We start from the raw sequence: 27,765 nt of genomic DNA, 5'->3' as shown, positions 1-27,765 counted from the left end.
AATTGAAGCTCCTTGTGGGCCTCTCCTCCCCAGCTAACATCCCCTCCTGAATCTGGTATTTCTCACATCTTTTTTTTTTTTTTTCTTTTTGGCCTCACCGCTTGGCTTGTGGGATTTCAGTTCCCCAGCCAGGGATGGACCCCGCGTCCTCAGCAGTGAGAGTTCAGAGTCCTAACCACTGGACCGCCAGGGAATGCCCTCATACCTCTCTTTATGCACATACATATGTGTGTATTCTATGCAGTGTGTCTTTTCGTTTTGCATGCCCCATTGTAGAGATTCTTCTGCAATTTGCTCTTTTTTGCTCAAGATTTTATTAGCGAGATTCACCCGTGAGCTACGCATAGCTCTAGTTAATTCACTTTAACGCAGTATAGTATTTCTCCAGTGAATACAACACATTTAGGAAATTTAGGTTATTTTCATGCTTTGTTCTTACAGACAATGCTGCTGTGAACATTGTGGCACCCGTCTCCTGGGGCACACGTGTAAGCATTCCTCTAGAGTGTGTGCCTAGGAGTGGGATTGCTGGGGCATCACATATGCCCCTTCTTCCTTTCAACACTACTTGCCCTCCAAAGTGTTTGTACCAACGTGCACTCCACCAGCAGCGTCCAGGGCTCCTCAGCTCCATGTCCTCGCCAACACTTGGTATCAGATTTTTATAGCCCTGGCACGTCTGCCATCAGATTTTTCTCTCCAGCCTTTCGTCTTCACCGTCATCAGCATGCACTGGCCACGGTTCTGCTGACATGTGTTGGACACTCACAGGGTGAGTCCTGACCTGGGCCCTGCTCCCCGGGGCGCGGTCTGATCCAGGAGGCTCGGAGGCGCCTGCACTTTCAGACAAGGCAGACATCCACTGGCCTCCTGCGGACCACATGCCTTCTTGAGGCATTTTACAACCACTGCAATTGTATTATGATCCCCATTTACAGAAGAGGAAACTAGCTAAGTGTTAGGGGTTCAGTTGTGTTCCCCCCAAATTCATATGTTAACGTCCCAACCACCAGGACCTCAGAATGTGACCTTATTTGGAGATAGGGTCTTTACAGAGATAATCAAGTTAAGATGAAGTCATCAGGGTAGCCCTACTCCAGTATGACTGTGTCCCTATTAAAAGGGGAAATCTGGACCCAGAGAGAGATGCACGCAGGAAGAGTAGCATGTGAGCATGAAGGCTGAGGATGGGGCCGTGCATCTCAAGACAAGGAAGGTCAGAGGTCACCAGCAAACCACCAGCAGCCGGGAGAGAGGCCTGGAACAGATCCTGCCTCACGGCCCTCGGAAGGATCTATTCCTGCCCACACCTTGATCTTGGGCTTCCAGCTTCTGGAACTGTGAGACAACACATTTGTCTTGTTTAAGCCGCCGAGGTTGTGGTGCTTTATTACGGCAGCCCCAGGAAGCGAATACACCAAGACTTAGAAAACTCACCCCAGATTCAGGTCTCGGGTGGCAGAGCTAGGAATCAAAGCCTCTAGTTCTGTCTCCCGAGTCCTGCTCAGTCTCCGTTATGCCGAAGCGAGAGCACGATGTAGACGGTAAACATGGACTGAAAACCAAACACTAGTGTGATTTCACTTACCAAGCTCAGCACCCCCTGATCCTGGCTTCCTTTAGAGTCAGTTTCAGTGGAATATTACAGCTCCCTTCCACCCCTGTGCCTTGACACCTATTACCCGCATATTTGCCTGGGATAGAGGTCGAAGAGGACCCACTGCCATGTACTGGGTTCCCTGGTTGTTTCAGTAGGATTAACCACGTGCGTGGACCGATCAGCCAGTGCCCTGCGTACCAGGATGCCGGGCAGGCCCCATGCCGAAAGGCATCTCCTCCAACCTTATTCTCAGTCAGCCATTCCTTAGGTTTGAAAAGTCTTCAAGATCTTCAAGAGTCCTTTATTAATGCACTCTCTGGAGGAGTGCCGCTGTCGGTGAACAAGCATGAGGCGACTCTTGGGCACTTAGCCTCGTGGCCTCGGGCCGGGCTGACCACCTGGATGGGTGTCCCAGCACGTGGACTGCACCCCAGGGGAGAGCAGGTGCTCCTGTGGTGTAGAATGGGGTGAGCTTGGGCACAGCATCACCTCTTTTCCAGTGGGTTTGACAAGGCCTGGGAACCAGTCGTGCTCAGGAAATGCCATCCTCTGGAATGCAGCTGCAGAAGAGGCCCAGCTGGTCCCTGTGTCTGTGACTCAAACTAATATTGTCTCACTTGCCGTCTCATCATCCCACACACTCAGGGGTAAGGAGACTCTTGCCTTTTGTGTTCCTTGGCTTCTTCCTTTGTAAATCTGTGCTTTCCCCCACGTTGCGGGGAGTTCTTGCGAGGGGAAGGTTCTGGCAATACAGAGCTCTGAGCTCTTGCCGGGGAATGTTTTGTGGCCCATTTATATCCTCAGCTGGATTGTCTGTGTCTTTGCCAATAACTCACCTCTCTTCCTTCCCCTCATCATTTTCTAACCTAACCGTTGTATATAGTTCAACAAACCAATTCGTGCACAAGGAATAACTGCACTGAGCTCTCATCATGAGACGTAGGAGAAAACTCCCCAGGACAGCATTCAGGAAGATTAAACCATCTGGATTCTTAGGAAGAGAAGGACTGGAGGTTTTCCTTTCCGAGACGCTTGGGAAATTTCTGTAACTTTTCTCATTTATTTCATCTTGCGGTTCACATCGATGTTGAAGCGAATGGATCCAAACTCAGAAATTTTGTGAGAAAAAAATGGAAGTGTGAGATACGGCTCCCTCACTGCTTTGGTTCTCCTCTGAATTATAACAAGTTTTCCTTTCACTCAGTCAAAAAATATTTTTGGAACCCCTACTGTGTGTGTCAGGCACTGAGCGAGGCCCTGGGGGTACAGTGGGGAGTCGGATGGAGCGCCGGCCCCCATGGAGTTCACATCCAAAAGAGGAAGGCAGACTCTAGACCATTTATGATGTTGGGTAGTGCTGAGTGCTGGGCGACAGAGCAGGGGAGAGCCGTGGGGGTGGGGGACAGATGACATCGTGCAGGATGAGAACAAGGTGAGAGGGAGGGCCATGCTGGTACCTGGAGGAGATGCCGCAGATGGGGGCAAGATGGGCTAGCCTGGGCCTGGGCTGACGTTCCCACACTGCACCCCAGACGGGGTAGATCTCCATCCCCTCTGTCCGGCCCGGCTCCCCCCTACCCCATGACCAGTCATTCACACCAGCAAGACGTGGAGAGAACAGAGCTACTCACCCACCCAGGACGGAACCCTTTTCCTTGCTCTCCCGGACAGCGTTAACCCACTGGGGTTAATAAGTCACCAAACCTTGCATCTGACAGACCCGAGGGGTCAGGGTTTCCTCTACTGAAAGGGAACCCAGAGCCCTGCCGAGTGTGTTCTCGGAACTGTCAGAGGACGATGGGTCTTTGTGTTTCTAGCAACGAGGAAGGCTGAGAGGGCTCCAGGAGATACCGCTTTCTTGGCCTTCACCCTCATAGGCCCTCAGGTCTTCTGGAGAACCTTCTGCCTTTAGGTAAAACCAGACTACATGTCATATCTGCCATGGGGTGTCAGTCATTAGTGATTCTAGGCTTGTGCTGACTGATGCCATGGCTACTGGCCACACCTGGTTATTGAGCAATGGAAACGTGGCCGGTCTGAACTGAGATATCCTATAGGTGTAAAATACATACTGGATTTTGAAAACAATACCAAAAGCAATGTGAAATATCGCATTAATTATTTTTATGTTGATTACATTATTTATATTGATAATATTTTGGATCTGTTGGGCTCAGTAAGACGTGCTTCTTGTTTTGTTTGGTTTTTTGCTTGTTTTGTTTTTGTTTCTTGTTTTGGCCATGCCGTGTGGCAGTGACATGCAGGCTGTTAGCTCCCTGACCAGGGATCGAACCCGTGCCCCCCGCATTGGGAGCGCAGAGTCTTTCTTAACCACTGGACCACCAGGGAAGTCCCTTTTTCTTTTTCTTGGGAAAATGTGTTATAAAAATTAACATCACCTGTTTATTTTTACTTTTTTAATATGGCAACTATAAAATTTAAAGTTGCATGTATGGCTCCATTATATTTCTCTTGGACAGCACTTGTCTGAATAGATTCACAGCTTGTTCCCTGGAACCTGGCATAATCTATTCCAGCATCCCTCCACCTTATCAGGAAGTTCTTCTTTATGTCTAATCTAAATCCCTGTAGCTGTATTCAAAATCCCTGCCCTCTTTTCCAAACCTCAGTACAGATGGAGATGAACTGGTTCCCACCTTCCTTGTAATAACCTTCCATGCCTTTAAATATCTTTCACATTTTCTTTTTAAGAAGAAAGTGAAATAGTGCCATTTCTTGTCACTGATATTAGGGACGGGGAGGAGAGTTCACTTGATGTAGTGAAATCATCCAGCCCTGCCACATAAGGAAATTCCCAGGATATTCCCCATAGAATGGGTTATTCAGAGCTGGACAAACAGCACCCTTGACCCTACGGAGGGTGAGGCCAGCCGGCTCTATTTCAGGCTTTCCCCTCTGGCCTTGTCAGATCTGCTCAAGACAGGAATGAAGCTGTTTTCCAGAATTCTCCAGCAAGGGTCCCAGAAGGCCAGGGCCAGTTTTGAAATTTTTCACCCTACCTCCACCCCAAAGAGGTAGATCTTACAAAGACTGCCAGGCTAGGACCACTTTTTGCATTTGAGGCTAGGATGCTTTTCTCCTATTTCATGGGTGGCAAAACGAAGGCACAGGGAGTTCTCTGGTGGCTTAGTGGTTAGGATTCCAGGCTTTCACTGCCGTAACCCGGGTTCAATCCCTGGTCAGGGAAAGGAGATCCCGTAAGCCGCGCGGCGTGACCAAAAAACAAAACAAAACAAAACACCAAGACACAGAAAGGTGGAGCATTTGTCTCTATTGGTGAAAGCAGACCAAGCACGGGATGTTGAATTCGGACAAGCTTGGTCACGTTTCCCAGCTCACTTACTAGCTGGGTAACTTTGGGTGGAGTGCTTAATTGTTTGGAATCCACTTTCTCATCTGTAAAACTGAAATAACGTGTCATCTGCAGAATCTCTGTGAAGTATGAATGAGAGGCCCAACAGCAAACTGGTTAAGAGCTCTGGGGGCCTTAGTTGACTCGTCTCTAAAATGGAGAGCACGTGGGGCCTCATCGTGTTGGGAGGATTAGGTGGGTTGGTTCATGAAGAGCTCGCAACCCCTTGCCCAACGCACAGCGAGTCCTGGGTATCTGCCTGCTGTTATCTGGGAGCTGACATTCACGTACACAGGAGTGTTCTTGCGTGAGCGTGTGCACACGCACACACACACATACACACACACAGGCTCTGACCTAGATGCCTCTCTCCTCTGCTCTCGTAGTACAACTGGGTCAGGCATCTCTTACCTTCCTTCTCACACTATTTAAAATTGTTTACTTGTCCATCTTCCCACCAGATCTTAGGCTTTCTAAGGGCAGGGTCTTGTTTGTTTGTTTGCTTGTTTTTGCTCCCTTCTCTCTCTTCTTACACAAAGTTCGTTGGCTGAATTGTCCAGCAGGACTCCAGGACACAAGAGGAAACGTGCTGTTACCACCAACGACTCAGGTGTTGAGACACTAGACCAGCTTGGTGAGCGCCCACCTGACTTTTCCAGGATCCGGCTGACGGCATAGGCGGTCACTCCAGACCCCTTTCTACTCCTCCCCTTTCCCTGGTACCCATGGGACTCATTTGCCAGCCCCCCTCACCCCCACCCCTGGGCCCTGCACCCAAATCTTGATCCTGCAAGTGCCCTCGGTAATCTGGCAAAGCTGCCCACCTCCTTCCAGACATCCTGAACGTCGAGTGCCAGCGGGGATCCTGCTTCGCCCTCCCTCTGGCCTCAGCATTTCTCTCCCCCCGTCTTGTGTTTAGCGACTTTCTTTCCTGCTTTCATTTCCCTTTCCTCCTGGCCTAAGCTCCGGGCCTGCCCTGGGCACCCCTGGCACCACTCTCTAGTGATACTCCTGCTAAAGAAACCACTGACTGTTGTCCAGGAAGCCTGTCATGCTGTCTCATGTCAGTGCTCAGTGACCGTCCACTGGAAACCATGGTGGCCTAGGGGAAGCCACACATCCAAACTCTGCCTTGGAATTTGAACAATGCCAGGATGCAGCAGCTTTGTCTTCCAGGTGGGCCTTTGGGAGGTTCTGCCCTGGGACCCACAGACAGTGTGTTGGCTTGAGACTAACATGAGATGGGCAACTCTGTGGAGAGCCACAGGAACCACTAAATATAACGATAAACCGGCAAGAGCAATTATGTATACTGTGTAATGAAAAGAGTAAGTGATGTGGCTCAGGGGACAGCACGACCAGCAGAAGCTCAGAGGTGGAAGAGACGCAACAAGGCAAAGGGCTTGAGCAGGTAGGTCAGCGCAGGGTGGAAACAAAAGGCCAGCGCATCCCGGGGAGGCCAGAGATGGGTCTGGGTGGCCTGGGCAGGGAATCGTGCTCTGACTTGTCATCATGGAGCAGCGGTGGGCTTTCTTTCTTTCTTTCTTTCCTTCTTTCTTTCTTTCTTAATATTATTTATTTGGCTGTGCCGGGTCTTTTGTTGCGGCATGCAGGATCTTTAGTTGCGGCACGCGGGATCTAGTTCTCCCACCAGGGATCGGACCCGGCTCCCCTGCATTGGGAGCACAGAGTCTTAACCGCTGGACCACCAGGGAAGTCCCCAGCGGCAGGGCTTTCTGAGGCATGGCAATTAGATGGGACAGCCTTTCAGTCGGGCGGGTGAGATGGGGACTGAAGGTCATGATTGGCTGGCCCTGTGTCTCCCTCAGGGGCCCCCAGCCCCCCAGCTTCCAGCCTTATGGGCCCCAGCCCTTCCTGAGGCCCTAGTGGCTCAGCAACCTGACCTGGTCTCAGTTGTCCACTCAGCCGGAGCCCGGCTGAGGGAGAGGGAGGCTGCGGAGGGGAGGGGAGGGTCCAGAAGCGGCTCTGAAGCCTCTGTGAAGCCTCAATTGTGTCCTGAAGCTGGCGGCATTCAGCAGAGCACGGGGTGCCCTGGGGAGGGGTGCGAGGTGTGGGGCAAGCGGGCTCCAGCCCGGCTTCCCTCTCGGATCTGCTTGAGAAAGCTGCGGTGAGAGAGTAGGTCCTGAAGGCGGGCCCAGGCTGCAGGGGTCCCCCCAGCCCCCCGCAGAGGCTTCCGAGGACTCCATATCTGAGCAGATGGGGGAGGGTGGGGTGGGGTGATGCCCATGGCTGCGGGCAGGCTGGGCTGAGGGTTGCCTTGAAGAGTCCCCAGGCCCAGGAGGACCTACGGAGGCTGTTGTCCCCAGAGCTCCATGGCCTGGTGGAGTTCAGGAATTCCAGGAATCCTGCTTCTGCATCTCTGGCTGGCGATGGACAAGGGAGCCCCTGGTAGTGCTGCCAGCAGGAAGGAGGCCGCCATCCAGAGAGCAGAGCCGGAGGGTGGAGGCGGGGGTGGAAGTCCCGCGTGAGGCCGGCAGCGGGGGGGAGGGGGTCTGGGTCTGCAAGGCGGGCGTCTGTGGAGGCGCAGCTCACCCCTCTACCCTCCCTCCCAGCTCTGGGCTGGAGAGTGGGAGGCTTTCTCCTCCGTCTCACTCCCCAGAACTTCCTATTAACCCTCTGAGTGTGCCCTGGGCTTCTCTTGCTGGAGGTGACAAAACCCAGGCATGATGGGCAAGTAGTCTGAGAAGCAGGATGACAACACAGGCCCTGGAGCCCTGGCTGTACCAGGAGGGCAAGGACAACCTGGCCTTGTGGCCCGGAGCAAATCGCCTCGGCCTTGGGCCTCGGTTTACCATCCAAACGCTTGTTTCCCAGAGGCCTGCCCCGCTCTAACAAGCCAGGATCTGAGGCAAGGGACCTCCTCCTTCCCACCTGATCCGGAGCGGGGAGAACGGGCCCATTCCCCGAGCCCCACCCTCCCCTGGAGCGCTCGGGAGACTCTCCTTCCTCCCTTGGCTGTGGGCCTCCCCATCCATCCCCCCACCACGGGGAGAGGCGGCCAGGAGAAGGACCATGGTGGAATTGTAGATTTGGAACTAGAAGGAATTTTGGAAACTCTCTATACATACCCTATTTATATAATTATTTTTAATCGAGATGAAATTCACATAACATTTACCATCTTTTTAAATTTTTAAAATATTTCTTTATTTATGTTTGGGTGCGTTGGGTCTTAGTTGTGGCAACGCGGGGTCCTCTGTTGCAGCGCGCAGACTTCTCTCTAGTTGTGGCCCACGGGCTTAGTTGCCCTGTGGCACGTGGGATCTTAGTTGCCCAACCAGGGATCGAACTCGCGTCCCCTGCATTGGAAGCATGGCGTCTTAACCACTGGACCGCCAGGGAAGTCCAACATTTACCATCTTAAATTATACAATCCAGTGGTATCTTGTTCACTCATGATGTTGTGCAAGCAGCACTTCTATCTAGTTCCAAAATATTTCCATCCGCCCCGAGAGAAAACCCTGTACCCATGAAGCACTCAGCCCCCATCCCCCTCCCCAGCACCTGGCCACCACCGATTCACCTTCTGTCTCTAAGGATTTGCCTCCTCTGGACTTTTCCTAGAAATGCAATCGTACGATATGCACCCTTTTGTGTCTGGCGTCTTCCACTCGTGTTTTCGAGGTTCATCCACATTTTTGCGTGTGTCAGCGCTTCACTCCTCCATAAGGCTGAATCATGTCCCACCCGTTTATTACTTTTATTCTACAGGTAATGATTGACAGTTGCAGGTATGGAGGGCCGACGCTGTGCCAGGCACTTTGCAGGTGTGTCACTTGTTTCTTTTATTTATTCCACTTATATTTGCCCTAGTGGCTCCCGCTGTGCAGAGGAGGAAGCTGAGAGCTTGAGGGGAAAAAGGACCCTCCCAAAGGGCACACGGCTGGTTAGTGGTTACGCCAGGGCTGGAACCCCGGTGGTGTTTGATTCCCAGGTGCTGACAGCTTGAGGAAAGTGGGCAAAGAGGGCAGCGGGCAGAGGCCAAGAGAAGCCCAGATGGGGAAGGTCACCGACATGGCATGTGACAGGGGCCAGGGGAGGTGAGGTGGGCCCCGCCTGCAGCTTCTCCCTCTCTGGCCACTCCCCGCTGCCCCTGCCCCCCCACTCTCTGCCCCAGCCGGCCAGCACCCTGCGGACCCATGCGCTTTACCTGCCTCCACTTGAGGCCACGTGTCTCTGCCCTACCCTGCACTGCAAAAGCTGAGGCACGAGGGGTCCACAGCAGCACGGGCCCAGGCCTAAGATGATGCTCTGGGGTGACGGCTCCCACCGTTACCTTGAGTCTCCACTTTGCTCCTGTCCCTCCACCGAGGCCTGGTCAGCCTTCCTCAGACCTGACTCTCCATCCTCCAGCACAGCCTTGGCCTGACCTCTGCTCCCCCAAACCCTGTGTGGGACCCGCAGCCCAGCAGACTTGCTTCTGAGCTTTGTCCAGACGTCAAATTGTCCAGGGAGAAGCTTCCTGTATCCTGACCAATCCCAGTCTTATTCCAAATGGGTTATGAGAGCCACATGTCTTACAGTGCCTCTCCCCCTCCACACACACACACACACACACACACACACTCACACACACCTTCTCCCTCCCCACTCCTCGGCAGTCTGCAGGAACTGGATCCCCCTCTGCTCTCCCCACCACACCCCAGTGCTCCCACCTGCCACGAGGGGTCCTCCAAGGAAGACAGAACAAATCAGAATTTCAGTAGAGTCTTCAGGAGCCTGGGGTACAGATGAAGTTGGGGGGATGGTGCAGAGGCTTGGTTCTGCAGAAGACCGCACCCTTCAGCCACCCAAGCCCTCTTGCTGAAGGTACATTGGTTGAGAACACAAGGGCTTGGGGGTCTGTATGCCCACTGCGGTCTCCACCCATCTGGAGGCTCTTCTAGACGTGTCCAGGTCTTCTCCTTCTCGCTAAGGTTTTGCCAGGATGGGCCCTGGAGAGATAATGGAGGGGCAAGGCCACCCGGTCCACTAGCAGGGCTTGGTAACTCCTCACCAGGTCCTGACTCAGAGGCGCCCTGGGCAGCAAGGCCAGCTTGACTGCCCTCTCCCGGTAATGAGGCAGCGGGTTTGGGCAGGGCCAGCTCCAGGCAAAATCACTGGGAAGTGGGTTGGGCATGAGCTGGAGGCCTCCAGGCTCACACCTTCCACCAGCTGAGATGTGCCGGTACCTGTCGGGTGCGAAGAGGTGTGGAGAGGACAGAGGTCAAAGGAGAGACCTGGGCGTGGTGGAGGGGGCGGAAGGGGAGGAGATGCTGCCTTCCGCCAGCTGTCAGCCATCAGGCTGTGGAGGCCCCTTCCAGCTCTCTCCCCACCTGGATGCTGACCTGTGCCCAATGGCCTGCACCCTGTGTGTGCGTTTTGGCGTTAGGCTGGTGAAATCATGTTATCTGGTTGGTCAGTCTTCCATCCTTCGGACACGTGGTCTGTAAGGGGATCATCCAGATTCTAGCTGTCCTCCAAGCCCCACCTTCTCCATAAACGCAGTCCAGGAGCCCTTCCCGCTCTGACCTGCTGCCCTGCGACGCTGGTCTCACGGCTCACTCTTCTGCAGACCTGCGGTATTTGGGTCAACACTGGGAAGTCCACTTTTTGCACAACAGAGTTGAATATTGGCAAATCGTCCAACGTGCTTCGCCCTGGCTCAGCAGGTATCCTCCCATTTGCTGACTTTGGTTTACATCAGAGGTTCGCAGGCTTGGCTGCATGTTAGACTCACCCTGGGGAGGTTTTTTAGAAACACCGGTGCCCGGGCTCTCCCCCAGGCCAAGCAAGTTAGACTCTCCCGGGTGGGGCTCAAACCTCAACATTTTTCTAAAGTGGGCCCCGTGATTCTACCGCACTGTCAGACTGGAGGGAGGCGGGGTTTGCATGTAAATGTCCTACTTCCCCAAGAAGATCATGAGCGTCTTGAAGCCTTGTCTGGTCCTCTTGCTCGGAATGTGCTGTCTCGCTTACCTAGACAGGGTTCATTTGAAGCCCCTCCAGAGCTGCTCCGCAGGGGCCGCAAGACTGGGCGGGCCTCCCCTCTCACTCTCTCTTGCTGCCACCTGGTGAACTTCACATGCCCTTCAAGGTCCAGCTCCCATGCCACCTCCTCCTTTATTCCCGCTCCAGGGCTGGGCTACAGCAGCAAGCCAGCGAAACCAGGACCCTTCTCGCACAGAGATGATTTATTGAGCCCCTTCTCCCTGCCAGACACCATACCCCGAAAGGTACCAGGTGCATCTCCTATACACACCTGGGGAAAGTGAAGCTCAGGGAATTTAAGAATGTTGAAGTTGTGTCGCAAGCTTGTGATGGTAGATTCCAGCCTAGTTCTGTTCGACTCCCAGGGCCTGGCTGCTGCTGCCACCCTACACACATATTTCCTGTGCACTGAGCACCGTGCCGAGCTTTCTGTGGATGATACTGTATTTCTGTCCTGCTACCTTTATAGAACATTATGTTGGCTGTGAACTTGTCTGATTCCTGGGTCAGACAGGAGGGGAGGTGGAGCGTGGTGGTTAAGAATGAAGCCCTGGAGCTGTGCTCCCTGGGTTCAAATCCCAGCTCTGCCCTTACTGGCTGTGCAAACTTGGGCAAGATACTTGACCTCTCTGTGTTTCAGATGCCCCATCTGTAAAAGGGGGTTGATAATAGTAGTTTCTATTCAGGGAGTAGTGGGAGGATTAAGTAATATAGTAAAGTGATTAGAACCATTTGGCTGTGAGGTGTTTGAGCAGCGATCTGAGTCTTCCCCACGTCCGTGGGTCCAGAGGTAGTACGGAGTAGCCATCAGTGGTCAGCGTTGCGAGACAGCAGAGAGAAGTCAAGGTCCTAGTAATCGTCTCTCAAAATCACCAACTGTTGGCTTTTTCTTTTAAAGATTAAACACCTCCGCAGCCTCCCACTCCAGTCCCTTGGGGCTTCTGTCAATGGGATTGGAGTTTGAGACACGCTTTGTTTTCCTCTCCCTCTTTCCTGCCACCTGAGCCCAGAGCCTAGAGGGCAGCGGAGTGGAGACGCCCCCGGGCATGCCCGCGATGGGCAGGGAGGGAGAGTCCCTCCACACTCCTGCCTCTGCTCACACCAGCCACCCCTCCTCTCGACGCTTCCGAAGCCTTCCTCCCCTCCCAGCCTCTACCCCTCTAGCCCGCCTCACGAAGCCTTCCTGGGGCGGTGCTCCAGAGGACACCCACCCCTCCCTCTTCTGAATGTCTGTAATAACGTCTGTGTTTGGTACGGTGATTTTATGTATCCATTCACCCACTTTATCTTCACGCAGTGAGGTGGGCACGGCATTTACCACTCCCCCCCTTCCCGCCCAACTTTCAGCAACCGTGGAACTGAGTCTGGAAGAACTCAGCAATTTGCCAAAGTGACACAGTCTGGAGTTTAATCCAAGCTTCTGCCTCGGGCTCTCGGCTCTTTCTATTAATAATTGACGTCCTCACAACACCCGTTGTCTGTCTCACGCTTTGGGCACTTGGCACGCGTGGGCTGGTGTTGAGAGCTGTCTTTCCATGTGCGTGTGTGTCGGTACCTGCCTTTCAGAAGCTCCTTGAGGGCAGGGACTGAATGACATTTCTCTGTATCCCTGGAGCCTGGCAGGCATCAAGTATCAATACACAGCTGTCTCCCCTACATTTTCGTTAAGTCATCAAGCCCCTCCCCTGGCTGTCATTCCCTGGCCTCCACCCGGTCCCTCCAGCTACGTTTGGACAGAGTTGAGTTTTCAGGTGACCAGGGGAGGGACGGTAAGACGTCAGAAAGAGGAATCGGAAAGAGGGAGGGGTCCCCTGGACACAGGTGGGTTGGGTGGGCTCCCCGAGGAGGCAGCTCCTCTTACTTCTTGAAGTTCTTCGGGGGCAGGACGTTGCCGTTGGCATCGAGCAGGGGTGCCCTGACTCCAGGCCTCAGCTTGAGCTTCCCCACCTCTCTCAGTTCCTTCACTGTCCTGAGAGCCACCTGGTGCCTCCTAGTTGCGTCCAGAAAGAGAGGAGTACAGGAGATGAAGGTCAGAAAGCTGTTTTCACCCATCCAGGACGGAGGGGGCACGGGGGGCTCTGCCGGGGGGCGGCGGTGGGCCCTGGAATCCGTCAACCAGCGCCAGACGTTGCTGTCATAGGGCCTGTCAGGCCTGGAGGGGAAGGCGGCCGGCAGACGTCCCACATGCAGCCACGTGTGGAAGCCCCAGGTGTGCTGGGCCGCATCCTTCCCAGGGCAGGCCAGTCGATGACGCACCTTGGCCTTCACTTCCGTGCAGGGTGGCAGCTTCAGGGCCAGCTGGTGGTAGGCTTGCCGGGTGAAGCCGGGCAGCTCCGAGGACTCCCTGGGGAGGACGAACTCGCGTTGAGCCCACGTGCGCGGCGCCGGGAGGGTCTCGTGGGCGTGGACCATCTAGGGAGAGACATGGGAGCCTGGGAGCGCTCTGCCTCTCCTCCGCTGGAGAGGACAAGCTGCCAGCGGCCTCCAGACCCGGATTCTCGTCAGGACCGGGTGGCCGGGGGGCGGGGGGGGACGTTTTCTCGGTTCCTGCCCAGAGCGCGTGGCCGCTTGGTATGATTTGCACGCATCCTCATAGACTGTTCTCTGTGCATCTATCAGGTTTTGTTTTCTCAGCCTCTTTCCTCAACTGACATTTTCCCTCTCATCACTCTGCCTTCACCCATCCTCCCCATCCTGGGGCCCCCGTTCCTGCCTGGGGTCTGGTGCTCCTCTCCAGGCACATTGGGCCTGAGCTAGTGTGAGGGAAAACACCCCTTCCAAGCAGAGTGTAGAAGGGAAACCATTCTCCAGGGAATGGGGCCAGTGCTTTTCTGCCCAGGCTCCTCCCGTCCCCCGCTTCTCTGTCGTTGGTGCGTTTCCCTCAGGTCTCATTAAGATACAATCACGTGTAGGAAGCATCCAGATGTGGGTTCCTTTCCTTTCTGGCACCCCGCCACCCTCCGTGAAACAAACGGTGGCAGATATATACTTGACACTTTGCGAAATACTTATCCTCATCTCATTTAACCCTCACACCTTGCGAGTAAGTGTTCTTGTTGCATCTCAGAGATGCAAGAAGCAAGGCATGTGAGGGTGAATAACTTGCCCACGGCACAGAGTGAGTGCAGCAGAGCTGGCACTCAGGCTGTGCCACTCAGGACACTAGGCTCCTCCAAAATGCCTCTGCTTCCCACCTGCCCCTAGGACTTTTCTGATCCCCAAAACTCACCTGTTCCTTGGGCCCAGTCCCCTAAGTCATGTCTACACGCACACCCCAAGGGTGGGTCTGGATGTCATAACCAGACATTTCCTCTCCTCTGCCCTGAGCTCCGTGTTCACAGGGTCATAGGACAAGGGTTCACGGGCCTGGAGCTCTGCTGCCCGGGAGAAAGCATGGCCCAGCCTGGGGCGGGCAGGGGGCAGGCAGGGGGTGGGGCTGGGGACAGCCCCTCACCCAGTGTGGTACAGAAAGGTAGCTGCAGAGATGCGGCCCCGCCCCCTACCTTCAGGAAAGGTTCTCTGATGCGGGATGGGTCACCCTGCCCTCTGGGTGATCTCTGCAGGTTGCTGGCCATTTTTCTGGGCTTCCCTGCAGGAGGGGCAGCTTTGTAGGGAAGACCTTCTTGGCAGCATTGTTTGCTGCTGGGGTTGCTATGGTGATGCTTCCTGGGTGGAGACACAGGGAGGAGGCCCTTACCTCTCCCTGGGAGGGCTCACCAGTCCCTCGGACCCTGGCTGCCTTTCAGGTGAGGCAGGTGGGGAATAGGGCTCATAACAGGAGCTGCTTCGAGGTGGGGGCAGAAAAGCAGGGCCGGCTGGCTCCCAGGCCTCGGGTTGGGGATGGAGGTGGTCATGAGGCGCCTGTAACTGGGCCCATCCTTCCCTAATGTTGGTGGGCGGGTGCCCCTGGGTAGGCCTTTCTTCAGGGAGCCCTGGAAGGCCTAAGTGACCCAGCAGGTTCAGAGGTCCCCAAAAGAGGCTGACTGTGCAGGCCCGGCACTGGGAAAACTGCCGATTGACTGCTGAGTTGGGAGGATGGACGTGCCAGGGCCAGGGAGGGAGGTGACCGGGCCACGGCCCTTTGCACTCTCCTTCCAGGGCTCCGTGTTGGCTTCAAACCTTGCATCTTCCCCGTCACAACCATTTTCATCGTCACCCACTTTCCTTCCCAACGCCCCTCACGCTGTAGGGACCAGACACCAGCACGCCACAGACCAGCATGTGCCCCTGGGCTTTATTGAGTAGGTAGTTACAGTAGTGTTTTGGAGCTGGGGGCTGTGCACACGGTCAGCTGGGGCCCAGGGCGGCTCTCTGCAAAGCTGTGGTGCCAGCTCAGACAGGCAGACAGACAGGCCAGCCGGCCTCCGCCTCCTAACTCGTCTCTCTGGCATGATTAGGGACCTTATCAGAGAAACGTCTCTCGGGCACATCTGGGAACCCACTCTGCTACAGGTGCCTCCACGCCCCCGCCCCACTCTTGACCCATAATAAGAGACCCTTTCACCAGGATTTCTTCTTGCAGGAAAGCTGACTTGGAAACGTGGGCAGGTGGGAGGCAGGGGCAGTAGGAGGGATGCTGGCAGGCAGACTCGCGTATCGGGGCGCCTACAGTGAGGAACCCTCGAGGGAGGGGCCTGGAAGGAACCGTGCACTGCAGCCCTCCCTACCGCAGGAACCAAAAGCAAGTAACAGAAGCAAACTGAACCTCCTCATTATCCTAGCCCCCTTCTGGCAGTCTCTAGATAATGATCTAAGGAGATAGGTTTACATTTATAATTAGAGGATAATTAGGAACATATACACCATTTACAAGGGCCACCCTGCCCGGAGCAGGGAAGGTGGGGGGTGGCTGGGCACAGACGGAAACAGTCGGGGGTGGGGGGGCTCCTCATGTCTTTTCACCCTTGTGTTTGCTGTTCCCACCCTCAGCTCCTAGTAGGGAGGGAGGAATCAGATGCTCTTGGGGAGTGGGTGGCACGGAGACTGGTCACCAGGACCTCGCGGCTTGCAGAAGGCCCAGTGGCGGCTCTGGCGTGACGCCTGCCTTGGCGTCACCAGGCCAGGTGGGGCTGGAGGAGCAGACGGTCCCCGCCTGCTGTCCCGGCGCAGAGGGCTCGGAAGGCCATTCCCACGAGCGCCCGGAGAGCCGCCGGCTTGAGCGGTGCGGGTCCCGTCTCTACCGCAGCTCGGGGATGAACTGAGCCCAGCTGACGTCGTCGGAGCCCAGCAGGTCCTCCTCCAGGCCGGGGAAGCTGATGTCCAGCAGTATCTTGCTGAGGCTGTCATTCATCGTGTCCAGGACCAAGCCTTCTGTCAGAGAACGGTTGGCCGAGAGGCCGGCAACCTGCGGCTCGGAGGAGCCTGGCTTGGGGACCTCCATATCTGAGGGGGGACAGCCGCTGAAGGGGTCAGCGGTGATGTCAAAGGGCTCGGAATTGAGGAGCTCTCGGGGGGAGTCAAAGAGGGGAACGCTTTTCAGCGGGGTGGTGCTGAGATCCGCCAGCTCCAGCGAGTCCGGCAGGGGCCCAAAGGCACCCTGGGGGGTTCGTACGGGGCTGAAATCGAGCCCCCCCACTTTGGCCGGGGGCGTGAGCCTCCAGGGTTCGGGGGTCACAGGGAGGGCAGATTTGCTCGGAGTGGAGGAGATGGGCAGCATCTCCTTAATAGGTGTCTTGAAAGGCCCGCCCTCCTCCTGGGAGGAGCCAAGCTGGGAGGCAGGCCGCGAGGACCCCGCTGTGGCCTGTTGGGACGCCCCAGGGCCCTCGGAGAAGAGCAGCTCCGGCTCGTCCAGACAGGGGGGCAGGAGGTGCTGTTTCCTTCGAGACCGGCTCATCTCCCTCCTCTCCCTGCGTTTGATGACAAGCAGGTCAGAGACGCAGCGGGCTGGGGACCTGGGCCCGCTGTAGGACTTCTTGGGCCTGGGGATGGGGGAGCGGGACGAATCCTCCCAGGAGGGGGACGATTCCTCCTTGACAGATGGGCAGGGCGAGGGCCACTCTTCCAGGGGCGGGCTCTCGACTTTGATGGGTCTCCCTAAGTGTGGCGTTTCCTCGCCAGGCTGGACTTCTTCCTCCTTGATGGACTGGGCTGGAAGCAGAGGAGACAGCCCTTCTCCAAGGAGGAGCTTCTCCGCTTTCACTGGTCCTGCCGTGGGCAGAGGGGTGACCCCCTCGTCCGCGAGCAGCACCTGGAAGGGAAGCAGGTTAAGGTGAAAGCCAGGTCTGGAGATTCAACCAGGCAGCAGGTGGGACACAAGTTCATGACTAAGACAAGTGACATACTGGTACTGATCCTTTTTTGTCTTTTTAAAGTCTTAAAGACTATGAAATATGAGACTATATGATGAAGGTGGTAGTTCAATTCTGGGGGTAAAGGACAGAGCGTTTCCTGGGCTTCCCTGGTGGCGCAGTGGTTAAGAATCCGCCTGCCAGTGCAGGGGACACGGGTTCGAGCCCTGGTCTGGGAAGATCCCACATGCCGCGGAGCAACTAAGCCCACGAGCCACAACTACTGAAGCCCGCGTGCTTAGAGCCTGTGCTCCGCAACAAGAGAAGCCACCGCAATGAGAAGCCTGCGCACCGCAACGAAGAGTAGCCCCCGCTCGCCGCAACTAGAGAAAGCCCGCGCACAGCAGCAAAGACCCAACGCAGCCAAAAATAAATAAATTAAATAAATAATAATAAAATTAAAAAAAAAAAGAAAAAGAGCGTTCCCTATGGTGCTGGCATAATTTGTATCCATCCGAGAGAAAATAAAACTGGATGGTAGTTTCATACCATATACACAGACTTAAACAGAAGAATTAAAACCATACAAATCCTGAAAGAGAATCTAGGAGACTACATGTACAATCTGAGGGGGTGGGTGAACTTCTTAACCAAGACTGGAAACCCAGAAGCTGTAAAAGAGAAAAGAGACATATTTGACTACATAAAAATGTAAAATCTTTCTGTGGCAAGGAGACCATAAACAAAGTTAAGAAGCAAACAACAGAAGTAAAAAATATCTTAAAAGACAGGTTAATATTTTAATAACAAAGAAATCACAAATTATTAGCAAAACCCTGTAGGAAGATGGGCCAGGTCCATAAATAAGCATCTCACAGTGAAAAATTCCCAGTGACCAAACGCAGGGAACAGGTGCTGACTTACCGATAAGCAAAGGAAGATAAAATGAAACAAGGAGCTGTCCTTCATACACCGCAGAGGGGCAAATATTAAAAAGACTGATAACACCCATGGCTGGCAAACATAGGTCTTGTTGGTGGATGTGTGAATTATCACAGATTTTTCTGGAAGCCAATCTTGCAATATTTAATAAACTTTAAAATAACTGTTCACTCAGCAATCTCTTGTCTGGTTCTCTATCCCACAGAAATAAAAACACTAGTAAGAAAGATACTTGCAGAGATATTTATTGCAATGTTTGCCATAGGGCAAAAAAAACTAGAAAACATAATGTGCCCGTGCAAGCGGAATGGTTGGAAAACATACGGCAGAGCCGCACCATGGAATATTATGTAGCCATTAAAAAACAATGCAGGGCTTACCTGGTGGTGCAGTGGTTAAGAATCCGCCTGACAATGCAGGGGACACGGGTTCGAGCCCTGGTCCGGGAAGATCCCACATGCCGCCGAACAACTAAGCCCGTGCGCCACAACTACTGAGCCTGTGCTCTAGAGCCCGCGAGCCACAACTACCAAGCTACTGAAGCCCGCGCGCCTAGAACCCGTGCTCCGCAACAAGAGAAGCCACCACTATAAGAAGCCCGCGCACTGCAACAAAGAGTAGCCCCCGCTCGCCGCAACTAGAGAAAGCCCGTGCGCAGCAACAAAGACCCAATGCGGCCAAAAATAAATAAATTTAAAAAAAGCAAACAAACAATGCATTAGGGAGTTCCCGGGCAGTCCAGTGGTTGAGACTCAGCGCTTCCACTGCAGGGGGTGTGGGTTCGATCCCTCGTCAGGGAACTAAGATCCCACATGCCACCTGCCACGGCCAAAAAATAAAATTAAAAAACAAAAAAAACCCTCAAAAAAGTAAAAAACAAAAAACAATGAATAAAGTGATGCCAAGTGACTTGGGAGAATTTCCCTGGGGCAGAAAGTGTGTGTAGGGCTTCCCTGGTGGCATAGTGGTTAAGAATCCGCCTGCCAATGCAGGGGACACGGGTTCGAGCCCTGGTCCGGGAAGATCCCACATGCCGCGGAGCAACTAAGCCCGTGAGCCACAACTACTGAGCCCGCGCTCTAGAGCCCGCGAGCCACAACTACTGAGCCCACACGCCACGACTACTGAAGCCCGCGCGCCTAGAGCCCGTGCTCCGCAACAAGAGAAGCCACCGCAATGAGAAGCCCGCGCCCTGCAACGAAGAGTAGCCCCCGCTCGCCGCAACTAGAGAAAGCCTGCACACAGCAGCAAAGACCCAACGCGGCCAAAAATAAAATAAATAAATTAGAAAAAAAAAAGTGTGTGTGATACGATCCTATTTTCAATGCTGCGTGTGGTGTGTGCATGTATAACATGGTTATGGCGATCGGTGTATGCAGAATATACTAAGAGCATGAACAAATGGGAGAAAGCATGCTAAATTGTCAACATGGCTTATCACGGGGAGCAGGGGTGACACGGGTGAAGGTGAGGCGAGGGGAAGCAAAAAGAAGAAAAGGAGATGAAAAAGACTGCATTGAAACAAAAACAGTGTACATGCTACAATCACATGAATGCATTTATGTAAAATTATCTATGCTGGTAAATATACTTTTATGTACATTAAAATGATATTTTTTTAATTAAAAAAACAAAAGCAAAAACAGGGACTTCCCTGGCGGTCTAGTGGTTAAGGTTCCATGCTTCCACTGCAGGGGGCATGCGTCTGATCCCTGGTCCGGCAACTAAGATCCCGCATGCTGTGTGGTACGGCAAAAAAACCCCAAAAAACCAAAAAAACAAAAGCAACAAAACAAAACAAAAACAAAAAACGAAAGCAAACCCAAGGCTCTTTATCTGGAGCCCCTGCTACTTCCATCTCAGAATAGGGGGCACAGGGGCCCTGCCTGTACTTGTTACAGGCCAGCTCCTGCTCACAAATCCTTCTCTACGAAACGGCAGGGTCTTAACTCACTGTCCTCACCCCTCGAGCTAGACCACCCCCCAGGGGACATCTGGCAACACCTGGAGACATTTTAATTGTCACACCAGGCGGTGCTCCCGACATCTGGTGGGGAGAGACTAGGGACGCTGCTAACACCCTTCAGTGCACAGGGCAGCACCCCTCCACCCCGAACAAAGAATTATCCAGCCCTAAATGTCAGCTGTATGGAGGCTGAGAAGCCCAGAGCTAGACTGGCCCATCACTATACCGTTGTTACTGGGGGCCTCCAGGGCACGCCCATTACAAAGCCCTCCCCAGGGACCTCCCTGGTGGTCCAGTGGTTGAAACTTTGCGCTTCCAGTGTAGCGGGTGAGGGTTTGATCCCTGGTCGGGGAGCTAAGATCCCGCAGGCTGCGTGGTGCAGCCAAAAATAAATAAATAAAAATTAAAAAAAGAAAAAAAAAAAGGCCCTCTCCACACCTGTTTGCTGCCCAAATCTACTTTGTAAAGCCTCCTTCCCTTGTGAACGCTTCCTGAACCGTCCCAGCCCATCTGTTATAATCACCCTTGTCTGAACTCTTATAAACTCATCAGGCACATGTGGGCCTTCCAACATCCCTTACATCATACAGCAGGTTCCTTTTTAGCTCTTATAATGCTGTTGCATTTTCCCTGGTATCGGTGCCTTGTCTACCAACTAGACGTACAAGCTTCTCAAGGGACACGTGGCAGAATCTGTAATTGACTGGAGTCTCTGCTCAGAGAGAACCCGAGGCACTGACCTTGGGGGCGATGCGGACTCGCTTGCTATGGCGGGCGAGCTCCGAGCTCATGAGTGAGGCTGCCAGGGGCAACGGCACCTTGACGGAGGGCTGCAGCACCAGGGACTGGTTCACTGGGAACTGGATGGGCACCAGGTACGAGCTGACCCGTGGCAGCAGAGGCTTCATCTTCCGCCCTGGGAGGGACCGGGACGGGTCAGGAGCAGGGTCCAGGGACAGGCCCCTTCCAGGCTATGGGACCTTTGCTCTCCTCCCCTGGGCTGGGACCCCCGGGTCTGCTCCCGACAGGTGCGCCCCCGGGACCAGGCCCCCCATACTAACGTGCACCCAGGGGGAGTTCGGTTTTGACGGCCACGTTCCGGCGGACCTCAGGGTTGGGCCGTTTCTGCTGCTGTTTGGGGCAGAGAGGGAGAGAAGGAGACCGGGTCAGAGACGCAGGGGGACGAGGCAGGCGACCCCACCAGCTGCTCCAGTACCGGGCATGGAGCGAACCGACCGCCTGGCCCTGGGCAGGTGGTGGCACAGACACACGGCAGCGGGCGGTCCTACCACCTCATCCACGTGTCCTCACCCCTGGGATGCAAAGCATGGAGCTCTATGAGGGGCAGAGAAAAGCCAGGTAGAGAAGTGAGAGCAAAGACGGCCGCCCTCCAGGCCCGTGCCATGCACCGTGGTCACCATCTTGCAGGGAGACTATGGCGGGTCCTCCTGTCACGCGCCGCTCTGCTTGGGGCACCGTGATGAGCCCATGGGAGCGGGAGGAGGTGGCGGTCACGTGTCCTGAACACCCAGCTCAGGTGCTCTGCGTTCAGGGCTGGCAGGCACCCAGCCACAGGCTCCCTTTCCTGCTAATGTCTTGTCCCTGTCACCGAAGCCATGCTGAGCGTGGAAAGGAAACAAGGCCGAGCCCCGAGCGGGAGGGAAAGAATCTTACTGATTCCAAGTGCTCGGGCGATTGTGGAGACCCTGGGTCCAGTGGCTGGTGGTGGTCGGGCATCGTGGGAGAGAAACGAGACGAAGTTACCACCGGTGCAGTCAAGCTGACCAGACTGGGCAAACCTATTCCTGATGGACGCCGAGGGCCACCCTCAACAACGGTCCCTCCCAGGAGAACGAGGGCAGCTAGCGGCACCCTTATGGGCACTCTGAAACTCCAAAGCAATCGCTTCTGACAAGAGATTCTGGGGGCTTCGTTTCTGCTCTCCGGCCTAAAGAAAGGCTTTTTAAAAACCAGGTTTCCCAGACTTTCTCTGTAAGAATCACCTGAGATTCTTGCTAAAAACACATATTCCTGGGCCCAACCCAGGCCTTCGGAGTCAGAAGCCCCAAGAGAGGGGCCTAGGAGGCTGTATTTTAACAAGTGTTCCAGGCAGTTCTTACCACAGGGCAACACTGCCCAGGAGGTCCCGTTTTGGGATCAGAGAGTCCTCTCTGTGGCCTGGTCTAGCAGAGAAGTGTGCCATCCCTTACGGGCTGGCTGGCCTTTAACTCTACCCCGATCGGATAAGCTCATCCCAAGAGGACTTCTTTCCTTTTGCGATGGATCTCATGACCTCCAACACTGGCCCTATTTGGACAAAACCAGGATGCTTACCTTAAACACCTGGTCCAGTGTCAAGTAGCGATTGGCACTGGGGTGAATGGTCCAGAAGGAGACCTTGCCGTTGGCAGACGTCTCGCGGACAAACATGTCGTGGAGAGAGAGGTTGTGGCGGATGGAATTCTGAAAGTAGAGGATGCCACTCATCAGCTACTTTGGCTTTGGAAACACCACCGCCGATGTCCCCCAAGGAAATCAGGCCCAGGCTTTGTGTCCCTGTGACCTTGCCTATTGGCAGCTCCTGTGACACTCCGCATGGCAGAGCTGGCAACCTGAGCCACCAACCCGTCTGTCCAGTGGGGACAGAGCCTGGGGCCATTCCTGAGGTGGTGATAAAGCAGAGACCTGGACAGCTGTCAGGGGCTGGGAAAGAGGAGTGAGGCTGTGGGTGATAACCAGTAGCCAGAGAGGCGAGTGAAGAAATTATGATGCCAGGGAGCTCCCTGGTGGCCTAGTGGTTAGGATTCTGGGCTTTCACTACTGTGGCCCGGGTTCAATCCCTGGTCGGGGAACTGAGATCCCGCAAGCCACGTGGCATGGCCAAAAAAAAAAAAATTATGATGCTGGGGAATTCAGTTGAGGTGAGTGTGAGGTTAATTGTCCTGCTGTGGGGAAAACAATACAAAAGCCCCTTGGCCTGGGACAGAGCATCTGTCGGGGCACCTACGTTGTGGCTCTGAGTCCCGTGTGAGCTATGGCTCCCAGGCATCTGTGTTCCCATGAGCAGGAGGAAGAGAAGATCCCCGCCTTCTGGAGAAGAGATGTGACTTTACAGAAGGTGAATCTTTGGATCGTGAGGCTTACAGATTTTTTTTTTTCATTAATATCTTTCCACAAAGCTACTTAGTCACTCCAGCTGCTGTTCAGTGTAGCACAGAAGGGGGCTCTGTGCTGCACTGAAGAGTCTCCATCAACCCAGGGTAGCGACAGATGAAGTGGTTACAGGGCTGTTAGTGATGATTTTGTCTGGATTCGGCAGGATCGAGTCCCAATCCAAAAGATACGGTTGTTGAAGGTTCTAGCATCCTTGGCACTTAACTGCTCCCTCTGCACCAGACACAGACTACTGCCCTTCCGTGTAGACAAACTATCGGGCCGGACTGACCTTGACTGTGGCTGTTACAGGACACGGTACCTTCCAGCCTGGCTTGGCGATGTGCTTGAAATAGGGGAAGTGGTCCTCGATCCAAGTGTAGATGTCTTTCAGGGTCATGCGCTTCCTCTCCGTGCTGTTGATGGCGAATTGTATCATGGCCATGTAAGAGTAGGGTGGCCGCTCAGACACGGAGTCCGGCCAGGATGCCGATGCTCCCGGGGGCCCCTCAACCTGAGCGTTCCGAGAAGCCAAAGGGAAAGAGAAAAGGCAATGACACGGAGAGTTCACAAGACCTCCCCCGCCCCACCCCACCCCAAAGAACATCCCCTAGAGAAACATTTTATCCCATAGAATTGTACTGGAAACAAATCATCTAAGACCACTATTCCACAGAATAAAATTTTAGGGTTAGGAAGAATCTTAGAGGTGATCTAATCCAGTCTCCAAACGTAGAACCACTTCTCTGTCATCGGTCATTTTTTTGAAGATATCGCCCAATAATAATTAGAAGTCCAGTCTCTGTCAGTTGAAACCTCTCAGGAAAGTCTGGGTACATATTATGACTCTTAAAGCATCAACTGTATGTTAAAACTACACCCATTTTTCAGACTTGAGCATCGAGGGACCTAGGTCTTAGTCTGACTCCTACTCCTGATGTGATGTGAATAAACCCATCTCCTTTCAATGGCACGGTACTAAACCCAGTGCTGATGGGGTACAGAGTGGGCCAGAGGAGTCTGCCCTCAAGGAAATTTCACAGATAGGGGCGAGGGAGGTGGGGGGGAAGATCCCAGGTAGAAAGGGAGCTCCAAATTATATAGAATCACACTAAGTGAGTGCTAATACCAGAACTTGGAAATTCTACTCCACAGGCCACTTGATTTCCCTTCTTAGAAATTCCCTGCTCCGGCTCTGACTGCCCTAGTGAGTGACGGGACAGTTCACCTTAGCCTGACTCTGCTCCAGGTGACGATTCTCCTTTTCCTCCACCTCTTGCTTGATGCTGCAGGAGCCCAGCCCATCGGAGGTCATCTTTCCAAGCCACTGGATGTTGGTCAAGCTGTTGTCTAGCGTGCAGCCGGCTGCCTCGCCGCCAGCTACAGGGGAAACAACCCAAGACGCCGCTTAGCTGCCTGATCCCGAGCCCAGCAGGCCCAGTGAAGTTGGCAGTTAGGGATCACCTCTGCCCTGAGGGACAGGGAGCACATGCTGACTCTACGGTGGCCTCTCGGGTACTCTGCCCCATTAGGATTTCGGGAGAAATCCAGGAGCACAGTTCAAGTTGCATTTCAGTCTGAGCCACACTGAGCCTTAGAGACCAGTCAAGGCAACCTAACAAAAGCATGATTGAGCATCTCAACAAAGAAAGTCACTTTTCCTCCTCATGCTTTCTCCTTCATTAAGATGGAGAAAGATTCCTATTTCCTTATGTGGTCAATGCAGAGGATAACTAGAAACGATAAACAAATCCTTTTCCAATGTAAAGAAGGGAGTAGAAATGCTAAATTACATTGCAACCCCTTTGACAGTGCCCAAAGGAGCCGGGTCAAGGTTTTAGGATGAAGAAAGGCAAGACTTTCTCCCGGTTCGGTCAGACGCCTGTGTGTCCTAAGCATCAGTGTGGCGGACTGCAGTCCTCACCACCAGAGAGGGAAGGCTGGCTCCTCACCCCTTTGCCTTACAGACCACATACCACAGTTCTCCCATCTCTGCCCGGGAAGGGCTCCAGGTGGTCTAGGAAGATTCACGTCCTTGGCTGCAGACTTTGGTCCCAGGGTCTCGGTGATCACTTCTGTCCTCTTGGGATCACTGCTGGTTTGGGCTTGAGGCTGGGGTCCTGGAGGGCGAGTGGGGGCTCCCCCGCAGCTGATGAGGATGAATTTATTGGGCCCACTGCTGCCACTCTCCTTTCCTTTGGCAGTCAGTGCTGTGATGATGCTCTGGATATTGGCATTCTTGGGGACGGCCACCACTTGGGTGTTGGGCATGGTCGGGTGGTTAACGATCTTGATCCCGGCTGGAAACTTGCAGGGGTTGGACTCTGCCACCTCCTTGGAGGCCTGCGGTTGAGCAGGCTCTTGTTGGGCAGGGGGCCTCTTAGGCTCCTCTTCTGATGTGTCACCTGGGGCATTCTGAACAGGAAGGGGCAGCCTCCGTCTTTTGAGAATCAATGGCCGACGGGGGCTGGTTTTCATTATGAATCTGTGCTTTCACTCTCCATTGAGAATGACAAGCATGGACCCTGGAAAGTGCAAGGGGCAGCAGGAGGTCAGAGGTTTATCAGGCTGAGAAGGAGGTTCTGTTAGGGAGGGGTCTTCCTCATCACATGACCAGGAGCATGAGCCCACAGGCCCAGGTGAATACTCCTTGGGGCTTTGTAAAGACCACAGACAATAAGGAGATGAGTTCTACTGACAAAAGTTAAAACTGAAGCAAACAGAAGAAATTCAAAGGGGGAAAGTGGGATTAGGTTGGCTGTAGGTCAACATAGTCAAAGCTCTAGGAGCTTAAGAATGTTTTGGGAATTCCCTGGCGGTCCAGTGGTCAGGACTTGGTGCTTTCACTGCCGAGGGTGAGGGTTCAATCCCTGGTCAGGGAACTAAGATGCCACATGCCGCGCGGTGTGGCCAAAAAAGAATGTTTAGCTACAGAAATAAATAGGGAAGCTACAAAAATGTGGAAATGTCTCTTATTTCCTACTGTAACACAGATCACTTGCAGTGACTGTTGGGACGGGAACGCTGGAATAGGACAGCCTGACAAGACTCTGATCCCATAATCCATTCTAGCGTAGACCACATATTTTTTATACCATCTTACTTTATAAATTAAAGGATCTGAGCCCACAGAATCAGAGGAAAAAGGCGGATTGTACCATTATTGTCACACCACTGAAGAAATCATCTTCCAGCTCACAAGACCTCAGATAAGAGGGAAACTGCTCTACTCAAGGCCCAGGGTAACGCTAAGGGGTGACATCATTTCACGGGTTATTATCCTTGCCTTTCTTAAAAAAAAAAATACATTTTTCTTTTACAATTTGCAAACTATTTATATAGTGACATTTTAGTACTTGCATGTGCTTATTCATATTTTGACTTTCTAAGCATGTTACTGTATCGCTTAATTTCTCTTCCAGAACCAAGACTGTTATCCCTGTCTCCTGACTAACAGACTGTGCTATCTTCAGTGTGCTAAGGTGGTTTTGTAGTGTTAAGGAAAACTGTTTTATCTTTTAAAAATTGTGTTTTTTTATTTTAACAGATCTGTGGAATACTCTACCATTGTGTGAAGTTGTGAAATTCTACTGAGAGGTACTCTGAGGGACAGAGGAACGGGCTGTCCCTTTTTTAGGATATCTGCCATCTCCCTAAAATTGATTGTCACACTCGTCTGACATTTGCCATATGCTTAGAATCCACAGACCCTCTCCACTCTGCCTCCTTTTCCTGTATATCTAGGTTTCCTCTACCTTCAAATCTCAGTTTTACTTCCACCTCCTATCTCTTCCGGCCTCCCTCCCTCCACCCATCAATCAGTAGATACTAGTATTCGCTCCCCACCCGCAAAAGATATCTTCCTGGTCTAAAGCTTAATTTTCCCTTCTACTCTGACCAGCCTCTTGCTACCACTGCCAACACCTTCTAGCCCGGAGACTTCCGGAGCGGCTCCCGGGACTCACCCACATCCAGACCAGGGCTAGGCTGCGGGGGTCTCCGGAACCCGGAGGAGGGTCCTGGGAAAGGGCGGAGTGGAGGCCTAGAGGTGAGAGCAACGGGGTTCAGGGGAGTGTGCGAGCAGGTCGGCCTCGGCTCCCAGCGCAGTAAGCTCAGAGGGACCCCAGCCGCAGTCTGCCGGAGCAAGCTGGCCGCCCCTCCTCCCGGGGGAAGGCCGGGGGCGCTCAGCGGGAGAGATGAGGAGGGCCGGGAGGCTGGATGCAGCAGCGCCGCGCACCGTCGCCAGCCCCGTCCGGAGCCCCCTCAGCGTCCTCCCGGCCCCGGCCTCTCGCACGCCGCCCACTCACCTCGCTTGCACCGCCGGACGCGCCGGCTCCGGGAGGCTCCGCGCTGCTCCCACCTGCGGGCCGGGCCGCGACCCCGGCTGCGGGGCGGGGAATCCCGGGATCCCGGGAAGGGGGGGGGGGAGTCCCGGGTCGGGGCCGGGGGTGGGGTCCCGCTCTGAAGCTTTCAGTTTGTTCCGCTGTTTGAAATTGGCGCCGGCGGAGCGTTG

The 27,765-nt window shown here is 53.9% G+C and overlaps 2 protein-coding genes across 5 annotated transcripts; both read right to left on the bottom strand.

The window, feature by feature from the left end:
• Positions 1–12,821: 12,821 nt before the first annotated feature.
• Positions 12,822–14,539, bottom strand: TEX52 (testis expressed 52). The gene is made up of 2 exons (XM_061206284.1): positions 14,468–14,539; positions 12,822–13,376 (listed from the first exon to the last, which is right to left on the bottom strand). The coding sequence occupies exons 1-2, from the start codon at positions 14,537–14,539 to the stop codon at positions 12,822–12,824; spliced, it is 627 nt and encodes a 208-aa protein (XP_061062267.1).
• Positions 14,540–15,183: 644 nt separating this feature from the next.
• FOXM1 (forkhead box M1) lies at positions 15,184–27,661 on the bottom strand. Of its 4 annotated transcripts, none has more exons than XM_061204559.1 (9): positions 27,560–27,661; positions 25,229–25,777; positions 24,481–24,632; positions 23,575–23,766; positions 22,434–22,562; positions 21,774–21,818; positions 21,161–21,230; positions 20,840–21,015; positions 15,184–17,151 (listed from the first exon to the last, which is right to left on the bottom strand). In XM_061204559.1, the coding sequence occupies exons 2-9, from the start codon at positions 25,728–25,730 to the stop codon at positions 16,141–16,143; spliced, it is 2,277 nt and encodes a 758-aa protein (XP_061060542.1). In that variant the 5' UTR covers positions 25,731–25,777; positions 27,560–27,661; the 3' UTR covers positions 15,184–16,140. The 4 variants fall into 4 exon arrangements, with proteins under 4 accessions (XP_061060542.1, XP_061060544.1, XP_061060543.1 ...); XM_061204561.1 differs by lacking the exon at positions 27,560–27,661 and adding an exon at positions 27,218–27,239; XM_061204560.1 differs by lacking the exon at positions 27,560–27,661 and adding an exon at positions 26,411–26,439.
• Positions 27,662–27,765: the final 104 nt, after the last annotated feature.

Source organism: Eubalaena glacialis, chromosome 11, assembly GCF_028564815.1.
Source record: "Eubalaena glacialis isolate mEubGla1 chromosome 11, mEubGla1.1.hap2.+ XY, whole genome shotgun sequence".
Taxonomy (NCBI): domain Eukaryota; kingdom Metazoa; phylum Chordata; class Mammalia; order Artiodactyla; family Balaenidae; genus Eubalaena; species Eubalaena glacialis.
This window is presented reverse-complemented; position numbering and strand designations above follow the sequence as displayed.

Bases quoted from the DNA above. Each gene is read 5' to 3' on its own strand.
- FOXM1 (XM_061204559.1), bottom strand. From the start codon at position 25,730: ATGAAAACCAGCCCCCGTCGGCCATTGATTCTCAAAAGACGGAGGCTG. The intron at 24,633-25,228 runs GTATGTGGTCTG...TTTCCCCTGTAG, and splicing joins GCAGAGATGGGAGAACTGTG to CTGGCGGCGAGGCAGCCGGC. The intron at 23,767-24,480 runs GTGAACTGTCCC...CGGAACGCTCAG, and splicing joins TGGAGCAGAGTCAGGCTAAG to GTTGAGGGGCCCCCGGGAGC.
- TEX52 (XM_061206284.1), bottom strand. From the start codon at position 14,539: ATGGCCAGCAACCTGCAGAGATCACCCAGAGGGCAGGGTGACCCATCC. The intron at 13,377-14,467 runs GTAGGGGGCGGG...GTCTCTCCCTAG, and splicing joins TCAGAGAACCTTTCCTGAAG to ATGGTCCACGCCCACGAGAC.